At 38.9% G+C, this 10743-nt stretch overlaps 1 protein-coding gene across 1 annotated transcript; it reads right to left on the bottom strand.

Annotated features, from left to right (window-relative positions):
- Positions 1 to 111: 111 nt before the first annotated feature.
- Positions 112 to 10741, bottom strand: TMEM184C (transmembrane protein 184C; the record flags this gene model as incomplete). The annotated part of the gene is made up of 10 exons (XM_010709570.3): positions 112 to 2376; positions 2833 to 3004; positions 3437 to 3536; positions 4383 to 4495; positions 5619 to 5712; positions 6638 to 6712; positions 7499 to 7704; positions 9963 to 9999; positions 10097 to 10227; positions 10661 to 10741. Coding segments are annotated over 10 exons (1302 nt in total), but the record flags the coding sequence as incomplete, so codon positions are not given.
- Positions 10742 to 10743: the final 2 nt, after the last annotated feature.

Below are 10743 nucleotides of genomic sequence, written 5' to 3'. Positions count from 1 at the left end.
GCAGGCTATCTGGGATCAACTTGAGGGACTGAGTAGTTCTGTTGGAGCCACAGGTGTCTCAGCCTGCAGCTCTTGGATTGCTGTAATAAAACTCCTTCTAGAACAGGGAAGGACAGGTCTCCAGTTTATTTTGAAAACAGAAGTGGTGATTAAGTTCTCTTAAAATTAACCAGATACCATCCTATATCCAAAGGTTACAATGCATAAGAAAATCTAAGAGTAGGACAGAGGCTCTTCAGAGTTGTTTTTTCCCCCATTTTTACCTGTGCACATGCTAGAGCAAACAGGAAGTCCCCACCCATTGCAAGCTTTTACAAGTTATTTTCTCTTTTTAAAACATGGCTGCTAACAAGGAAAAGATTAAGTCAAGCATAAATAAGTCTGATGACCGATAAGCTCCTCGAATAATTCTTTCATTATACTCAAAACACTGGAAGAAATCACTAGCACTTCTCATTATGCACAAGATTTCTTCCTTCACAGAGACAACAGTTGCCATCATCTGTCATTTACATTCTAAATGACAGATTAGATAGCAATAGTAGCAATAAATCAAATGGAAAAAAAGCCAAACAGTTTAAATAAAATATTTAATTGCTTATTTACAACAAAGGCAATGACTTGGCAAAGTGGAAAGTACAATTTGCACTTTTCCCCCTAGCTTCAGATAGAGCAAATACAGTCAGCTATAAAATACGCAGCCTAGTGAGTAAGGCGCAGTATTTACATCACACTAGTACTGCAAAATAAGCACTTAAGATGAATCCCACTGTGACAGACAGAAGTTAAACATGTATCCTGTAAACGTTAACAATGCTGGGAAAAAAAATCACATGTCACTTAGTGTTCTCAATTTGTCAGATTGCAAACATGCAATAGTAACAAAAACTCAGTAATGGAATTTTTAAAAAAGCAGCTGCTTTTGTCAGTTTTGCAAACTGTTTTGATACAAATTTACTGTTCCTTGGTCTAAAATATAATGCTCGAGTAACTCCAGTATTAGACTAGCTACTTAATTTTACCTTAGCAAAGGTCTCTTCCCTGGGACACACGCACAAATGAATTATTACATTTGAATAGGCTATACTAGAAGCATAATACAATAATCACAGATACAAATTTATGAATACAAACTACCACAGACACCTTGTTAAAGCAGGATATGTTAACAGCTTAAAAATTTAGGTGTTAAAGAATTTATTGCAGCCAAAACCAAAGAAGTCAGTTTTGTTTTTTGTGTCATTTTTGACATCCTTTATTCTCTTCTCCTTACTGTTATTCTAGAAGGATAGGAAAAAAAGCCATCAAATGTGAAGGTATTAATCCAAAGCTTACCTTCCTGGTTGAATGCAAAAGACTAATAAATTAAGAGGTACAAGAACCTCTTAAAAGAACCTCAGTTATGCCAACTGTATGGTCTGTGCCTGGAATTTTATGGTGAGACCAATAGGGAATGCTTTTTTTTTTAACTAGACTTCTTTTTTTTTTTTTAACTGTTGCTTTGCAATAATTATCTTCATTGAAGGGATTTTACTTAACTATGCCAGCAAGGGAAGAAGATGGCATGTGCACAGAAGTTGCGTTTCATCCACACACCATTCAAGCCTTGGGGTATGTAGTTAATAACATCAGTAAGAAAACCAAAACCAATATAAAGAGTATTTTTCACTGCCCTCCTTAAATTACATTCTCAAAATTAACACTTCCCACTGCTAGTAGTATTTATATTTCATGTTTTGAGGAGCACAGCGTTTTTTTCTAGTGTTTCTTTTGTCTTAATAGAAAGGAGTATAGTTTTACCATACTTTTGTATAACAGATGTATAAACGTTTTGCAGTTCAAGGATGTGATTCTTGAATTTCTGCAGAAACTTGTACAGTGTGCGTTTAATATTCATAGGGTACTCAGGTACTCAAATCGTTATAGACTTAGAACATTAAGATGTCAGTTACAGCCATATCCTCCTCCTGCCTGCACAGTAGCTACTCCATGCTATTCAACTTCCGGGGCTAACAGTATATGCTAACCGAACGTATGTGGTAAGAATATAACAGGCTCCTTGACACGTTCAAAAAAGGTGAGTCTAACTTCTATCCAAAGCTTTCTCTGATGAATTGTGCATTAGTTCAGGCGATTCCGCAGTGTCTTGGGTAGCAGAAGTGTTATAAATACCATCAACTGCAGGGACTGTTGTTGGTGTCGTGAGAGGTGTCACAGTGTGTCCAAAACCCTGGTAATGACCCATAGGTGATGATGGCATGGAAGAAGCATCAGAAATTGGGTCTTGAGTAGAGGAGGATAGTAAACTTGTATGCTCGTTTTGCTCATGATCCTCAGCAAAAAACATTTTTCTTGGCTGGCCCAGAACCGTCCTTCCTAGAGTTATGTCAAACAAAAATAACACTTTAATGCTTAGAGCAATACATCAAGGTCTCTGAACAGACACTAGCCTAGGCAAGTTAGAATTAGAAGTCTAGTCTTCAATTTAGAACAGTTCTACGTGGGTACTGTTATCTTCAGTTAATGAAAGGATAACTTTCCAGTAAGGGAAAGAAAGGGGCAGAAGTAAAAGACATTCCTCTCTATTCCATCTGAACACCTGAAATTTCCCCTCGGATCTATCTGAAAGAAAAATTCAGAACTAGACTGTTAATTCACAGGATTACTGGGACTATGTAGTGCAAGATACCCGATGAAATGCTCTAAGGATACAGCTGCCACTAATTTGGTATGGGATGTTCTCAAGGAACTGTAGAGATGGCTAACAGTACAAAATTAAGTTGGAAATATGTAGGCTGTTTTAAAGATAATGCAGATATGGCTGTTACTTACCAACATTTCGAACTTGTTCTGATATATCTGCCCTTATATCAGAAATATCCCACATTGCAAGAAAGGAGTCGAAGCATGACCCTTCTTCAGCTTCTTGAACATAAGGTTTATAGGAAAAACTGTAGTGATGTGCAATAGCAGCTAGAAACATTTCAACACAAATGATGAAATCCTGCAACAAGGAGAGAGGTATTAACTAAAACTTAATCACTCATAACTGGAGAAGAGAGTTCTTCATTGAATGTAATTAAGTAATTGCACTGGGATGTTGGCATCAGCTACTCTTAAACCAGAGATAGGACGTTCTTGGCAGACATCAGAGTGCAATCCATTCGATTTAGATGTAGGAACCAGTCCGTGCTGAACAGACTGTCTTGGTGGAAGTTGTTCCTTACAAATAACACGGATAGGGATAACATGGATAGGGAAGTGTTGAGCATAAAACTCACTTGGGGTGACTGGCTGAGATTTAGTTCAACTTACTATAAATTCAGTAGTAATCGAGCCTATGCTAGGTAAGATATGATAATATTTGCTTGAGATCATAGGTCATATTACATACCTTACAGGATTTCTCCTATAAAGTAATTGTCTCTGCTCCTACCTGTAGGCCTGTAGCCACGGCTTCCACGCTCTGCCATTCCCAGGTGTGTTTCTCAGAAATAACACCAACTTTCACCAGCAATGCAATAAGCACAGCTTGCCTATAAAAGTTATTAATTATTGTTATAATAGTGTGGCCTACAACCCTCCAAGCAAATCTGGTAAGCAAGGCCTACATCTAAGTATACTTGTGTATGTATATAGTAAGAATCTTATTTAAAAAAAAAACAAACAACAAAAAAACCCAACCTTGCTGTTTGTTTAGAATTTAAATGAAAGGAAATAGAACAGGCTAATGTTAAAATAATATAATCACCAAGATGGGGAAAAGACCTCCAAAATCATCCAGTCCAACTACCACCAGTATTTCCCACTTAACCACATCCATCATCATAACATCTAAAGGCTTCTTGAACATCTCTAGGGTCAGTGACTCAACCATCTTCCTAGGCAGCCCATTCTAGCACCTGATTCCTTTGGAGAGAAAGTTCTTCCTAATGTCCAACCTCAGTCTTCCCTAGCACAATGAGAAGCCGTTCCCTCTAGTGCTATTGCTGCATATATGGGAGAAGAGGTCAACCCCCACCTCAACACAGCCTCCTTTCAGGCAGCTGTAGAGTGTGATAATGTCTCCTCCCCTGAGCCTCCTCCAGTCTAAACAATCTCTGCTCCCGCAGCCACTCCTCGTAAGACCTATGCTCTGCATCCCTCACCAGTTTTATTGCCTTTCTCTGAACATGCTCCAGAGCCTCAATGTCTTTGTTCTAGTGAGGTGCTCATAACTGAACGCAGTACAGTATTTACTTGTGGCCCTAAAGACCAAAAGAGAAGACAACCTAAGAAGCGTTTGTTTTTTTCCAGTTCATTATTAGAACAACCTGCTTCTCTACCAGGGTGTTACTGCGCTACTATGAGAGCAAGAAGAAACTAGTAAGTAATTAACTCACCAGAAAGAAACAAAAACTACCATCTTCACACAAAGGAACTTTCCAACAGGTTGGATAGGGTTCAGTTCTTCACGTAGTACTTTATAAAACAGCACTAAACAATACATAGCAAACTAACAAGGAAACAAAAAAAAGAGCTTTTAAATATTTATTTGGGTTGTTTACCATTTCTTCAGTAATAAAACACATCACAATATGAAACAAAACTAGCCTGTTTTTGAAAAGAAAGTCTGTATTTAGGGAATGTTTCCTTACTGCATTAAAGCAGGCTTGTTTTTTCCTTTCTGAAATTTTGTTTTAGAATTATGTTGTCAGACAAAGACTGTGGTTATCTACCTACAAAGCTAAAAGAAAGCAGAGGAAGCTGCCATAATGTCTCTCCAAAACCAAGTGCAGCTTTACAGCAAATGCCATAAAGCAGGTGTTCTTTCAGGCTTCTGTTAAGAACGTCTGAAAGGTTGTCTCAAAGAGAAGAGTAAATGTCTACAGTCTTCATTGCAGATCTGAACAATCTAGACTGCAAGCAACCAAGCTAACATATAGCCAAACTAAATTGATCTCCTCTTTTCACTGATAATTCTCCCAGCCTATTACTGCTAAGTTTGTTTAAGCTATCACGTCAACCTGAATATGCACAAGTCAGTGTAGCTGCTGGGACTGTTGTTGCAGCAGAAAGCAGCTGCAGCTCATGAGTTAACTAACAGTCACCCAGCACACGCAGCCACAGCACCAGGACCCTTTTCAGGTGGGATGTTGTGCTTTTTCTAAACCTGCTGCAGAAGTGAGTATCCTTTTCCCTTACAGGCTAATATTTGCTAATATTTGACTCAAGAAAACCTTGTAATTTTGCTGTCTTTTTTTTCTTTAAAGGATGCATGCATTGTCTCCAGTTATCAAGGTTGTTCCCACCACCTTTGTAACAGTATTTTTAACTAAGTCACTGCAGAGTCTTTGTATGGGTGCTCGGAGGAAGCTAGCATGCCTGGGTCAGACCACTTCATCAAGTAGTCTGGGGTAGAGAGGTGGGACACCTTACTGCTTCATGGAGTTTAGGAGTTAAAACATTCTGCACAAACAGTATTGGAAAGATGATAAGAACAGAATTACAGTGAGATATTCTACCTATAAGAATGACAAGACATTCATGCAATTACTCTCAATAGCTCACATACCAAGAATCACATATTATTAATATGATGACTTAAAAGAGTAGAAAGATGCAGTCTTGATACTCACTAGCTGTGACATGTTGTTAAGTATAACCAAGTAAGTCCAAGCATTGTCAAAGCTGAAGTTTCCTTCATCATACACGCCTACTAGTTCACAAATTCTGAAAGAAGATTTAGAATTACTGACAAAGTAATCCATTAACAGTTTCTTGAACTGTTAAGTCCCCATCACATTAATCAACTGTTTGAACTGTTTTGGTTGTCAAACACAGACAGTTTAGGTCTGCACAATCATTTTTCAACAATATATTAAATTGATATTGTATTTTCCACAGAAGAAATTGTTTGCATATCATAACACAAATAGGTACATTGCATTTTGCTTTCTGGCACAGAAAATGAGAATGGAAAATGCAAAGTTAGCATATCCCATTGCTGAACAGATGAAAAAACTAAACCTCACATTTTTTAGCTGCATTGCTTTTTTAACTGTTCAAACGCATCATTAATATAAATATTTACTGGATATTCTTTGTGAATAGCAGCTTTTTTGCAGAATTAATTGCACTGATCAACAATACCAAGTTTATGAATTTAAGTTTTCAACGTCAGTTGGCTTAACTGCCTGCTACTCCTTTACAACAACAGTTCTGTGATATAAGGGCAGACAGTTAGGCTTATCACATGGAAAGTTTAATACAACCTACAAAGTTACATGAAACCCAACATTAAAATACACGGTTGTTAAAACCAGGAAGGAAGGAGGAGGAAAAGATAACTCTAAAATTGAGAGAATGGTACTCTAAAATGTCCTTCCCACATAAACACTATTTTACATCCTTTTCCACTTCTTTCAGCTGCAGGATTAAGTATTTACAATTTCAATTCTGCAAAAAGGCATTTGCTATAGAGAAGCCATAAAGAAATCAGAGGCTGATGCAAATTGCAAGGACCCGTTTAGAACACAACACAACTACTCTGCTTTCAAACTGCATTGATTCAATACAAAGGGCATGAAAATCATTTCCAGTGTAACTCAAAATTATGTCCCAAACACCAGTATACATTATTTATGAGTGTACTTACAAAGCAATAATAGTAGTAAACGGTCTGACAACAGTGTATTGCAAAACACCCAGTTTACACCTAAATAACAGAACTCTGCAAAACAAACACAAAATTAATTGTACAGGAATCTAAAGACAGTTTACTGATGGAAAATTCCTTTTCTCGGTTGTTTCGCTAAACTGCATTTTTATTTCATGGTGACTTCAACTTAGCTTACTTCCAGAACTTCAAATGTAAAAGTCTTTTGTGCATATATGCAGTCCAATAGACCTAGACTTTACAGAGGCATAACATTAAACCTGGTAATTCACTTCCAGCCACAAAAAGATTCTGGCTGGGCTAAACAAAGAGAATGAAATCGTCCCTGCATTTGAGTATGTTTAGCAATTGCGTTCATAGTTTGTGTTTAATATTTTAAACAGCTCTATTGAAATCTCTTGAGAGGAAGAAAATTGAGTCTGCTCATCTGAGTACCTATACAGAAATGAGCAGCTCATGGGCATATGGCCTTTCTTTTCTCAGCTATAGAAATACAAACAATATGCTATGTGGTGTCACTGAATCAAAATGAGGCTTTTTGCAAACACTCTATGATAGCAAAGGAAGGAAACTCAGAGAGAATTTTTTTCAACATTTTCCAAAAATAAATAAGCGTTCCTCAGCAGCACCGGAGTCAACACATTAGTACATGCGATTTCTAGCATGTTTTACTGCTAGATGGAAACATGCTCATCCCAACTGCTTTCAGAGTTCATCTGACGAACAAGGTGTGCAAACCATAAACAGACCATTGCCAAGCAACAACAGTATACTACTAAATGCAAAAAGATCTGTATCTGACTACATAGCTTAACATCTAGTATGTCATCAAATACTCACTCTCCCATAGCCCACGATGGACAACAGCACAGGGGAGGTAGGTGTCTCTGCTGATCTTTCGCTTCTATTATTAATACGAGGTTTGGATATCGGTTGGTTAGGTAATTTGAAAGAAAAACCATAAAATTATAGATGACATAAGCTTCATAGCATTCTCGACATGTATCCACATATATTGCAATGTTGGGGTATTTCAAAGCTATCCACTGCAAGAAGAGAGGTACACAAGAAGTTACACACTAGAAAGGCAGAAGTGATTCCAATGACAACGTTGGCAGGCTAGTTCAATAAGCAATACTACATTAGACAGGAAGCACTAATTAAACAGAACTTGAAGTAATTTGTCTGGTAAGAGTGTGATGCTACTGACAGAAAATGACATTTTCTAAAAGTACAAGCAGAACTTTAGATGCATCTCTGCTTCTTCAAATGAAAGCAAGCATATAGCACTGCACAAGAGGAGCTCTGCATCTCTCAACACAATTCAGTCTTTTAAATTAAAGTTAACTATGGTGATGGTTCCCTATAGCTGACCTACTCCTTGTTAAAAAGAGACAAGGTAGAACAGCTTCCTCAAATTCACATGTTCACAGTCAAAGTTTGTGGGGTTGGAACTAGATATCTCTAAGGTCCCTTGCAACCCAAGCCATTCTATGGATATTGATTTCAAAACTAATTTTTTAGTTCTTTGGTACAAAGTTCATTTCATATCTAATGCATAAATATTGTAGTGTGTCTGTAGCTGTAGCAGAAATGCTAAGTCATGGTATGAAGCAGTGATGGAGCACCTGGTGGGAAGGCAGGGCCAACCCAGGGGAGCTCAGGTGCATGCAATGTACCTGAGTGAGCTGAAGGGGTGGAACCAGGATCCACCCCTTCCCAGAACTCATTTAAGGGCTGGCAGGGGAGGCAAGGGCATCTTTTGCTGCTTGTCCCTGTGTACCTGAGGCCTTCTGAAGGTAAGCAGCTTCTTTCCTTTATTTGTGTGTCCACGGCTGCTGCATTTGAGGAAATTCTTACTCTCTGCAGCCTAGAACCTTGCTGCTCTGCTGTCATTGCTGCACTTCCCATTGCATTACAGCAGAATACATGACAGCAGCTGATTAGTCTTCAAGTGGTAGTTGGTCATTACTCCAAGCTAGCATTTCTAACAGAAAACTGAGGGTTTTTTTTTTTTTTTCAAGACTGTGACTATGGATCAGCTGTTAGAGCTTTGAGTTTTTTTGTGGGTTTTTTTTGAGCATCACATTACTGTTGCACTATTCAGTGCATCTTATGTGCTAGTTGCTTTTCTTTTGGTTCCTTTTTTGTTCGTGTTTTGTTTCCCAAACAGAACCAAGTATTTTGAGTTTACTGTGCTTCCAGAAGGATAGCAGAGTGAATATTGTGCCTTTTAGACCTTCTCATTAGAACTTCAGGAAGTTGCTTAACATTCTCATTATGAACTGCTAAAAGTAACAGTTCCTGCCACATCTTTGTGGACAACATGCATTTAGTTGAATTTGTTAACTGAGCTTTACGTGCAGCTCTAGAACATCATACATGCAGCAAAGGCTGGAATATCCAAGAGCTTGGGGAAAGATTTTAATATCTGTCAGAAGCACTCTTGAATGCCTGCTCATCTAATTAACATGGATTTTTCCTTACAAATGGAAGTAACTGAAATACCAATCTGAGGTAGTTGATAACCCCACAGGAAACAGATAATGCTGCTTCCTTTTAAAAAAGAAAAAAGTACATGAAGGTGACACTTTATGTAATCTGAAGACATGAGAAGGGGAAAAAATTCAAAGGAAAGGTTACTGGAAATATGTCTTCTATGGGACCAACTTAAGTAACAGCAATGTCAAGAGGTGACAATAATATGTACGCACACGCCCTGTACATACAATCCATGGAATTACTATGCTGCTTAGCTTTATCTGAAATCATCTATGCAAGCAGCAACAGATGACACATAAACAACTGGCAAAGCTAATAGTACCTGTCACATAAAAATATTCAGAAGTGGTTTTTGTGAAGCCTTGTTCTTTGTCCCCCGAAGGAGGATTAGCACTAAGCATTCCTTGGTAAAGAATTTTAGTGCTAAGCCTAATGCAGGAAAGAAAGGTAAGGCTCTGATTTTTGAAACAACATTTGTATCAGGCTGGTCAACAGGTTTTCATTTCAGCTGTTACTGAAGACTGAAGAACCAGAAGTAAGCACTTAACCCCATTTCCAAAGCAGTGAAAGAATGTTCAAGGATTGAGAGGGTTAATAAGAGGTTGCAAAAGTGATCTTACGAGATTACCAACTAGCATGTTATACTGTTAGAACTACACTTCTGATGTACTCCATGAACACAGATAAACAGAAGCTTCTAGGACTACAACTCTGTGTGCAGCACTGTTTCTGCTGTGACACCATTTTCCCTAGCTCCCACAGCAAAGTTTTATTGAGCTGTTAACAGTAAGAGAACACTTACACTGTCTAAACTGTAAATCGGCACCATCCACAGAATCCTGTTACAATAACAAAAGAATATTTCATGTTACTAGAGATATCTTTCATCTGAATTAAATTCAATATTTGCAGCAGAGGTAAAAGGTGAGATGTTACCTTATTATTGGTTTCTGCAATTCAGGTTGAGTATAATGGACTAAGTGTTGTAGTATTCCCCAGAGGGAGATGGGTATGGTCATCAGTAGAAATATCCCAGCAATAAACCATGCCTTGGTATGGATTCCAACCTTGCAAAGAGAAAGAAGAGTGCAAGATCAAAGTTCTGGTATTGATCCTTTAAGACAGTCAGAACAAGAGCGCTTTTTTTTTTTTTTTGGCCTGTGAATCACGCGTTAGGAAGGATGCTCAGCGTGTATTCCAACACTGAGTTCTGAGTTTTCTGCTTTCGAAACGCAGAAAACCACTAACTCTCCCTCGCTCTCTGTGCATCCGGCTGGCAGTGCATCCCATGCATGTTCCACCAGCTCGGCGTCTGCTCTGCGGGTACTGAAGAAGGGAACGGCCGCCCGCTGTCCCGTTCCGCCCCGCTCCCGCTCTGGCCGGCAATGCACACATACAAACGGGCCGGCCCGGGGCGCAGCCGAACCCCCGGGCCGCTCTGAGTCCTCAGCGCCTTGGTTCTGCCGCGGAGGCCGCTTCCCCCCTCCCCGAGCCTTTCACCTCCAGCTTCTGCAGCTCCCACACGCAGAAAGGTACGACCACCAGCAGCCCCACGATGTACAGCAGCACTACCAGCGGCCGGA

This window comes from Meleagris gallopavo, chromosome 4 (assembly GCF_000146605.3).
Source record: "Meleagris gallopavo isolate NT-WF06-2002-E0010 breed Aviagen turkey brand Nicholas breeding stock chromosome 4, Turkey_5.1, whole genome shotgun sequence".
NCBI classification, from domain to species: domain Eukaryota; kingdom Metazoa; phylum Chordata; class Aves; order Galliformes; family Phasianidae; genus Meleagris; species Meleagris gallopavo.
Note: the sequence above shows the minus strand (reverse complement) of the source record. Positions and strands in the feature narration are given on the sequence as shown.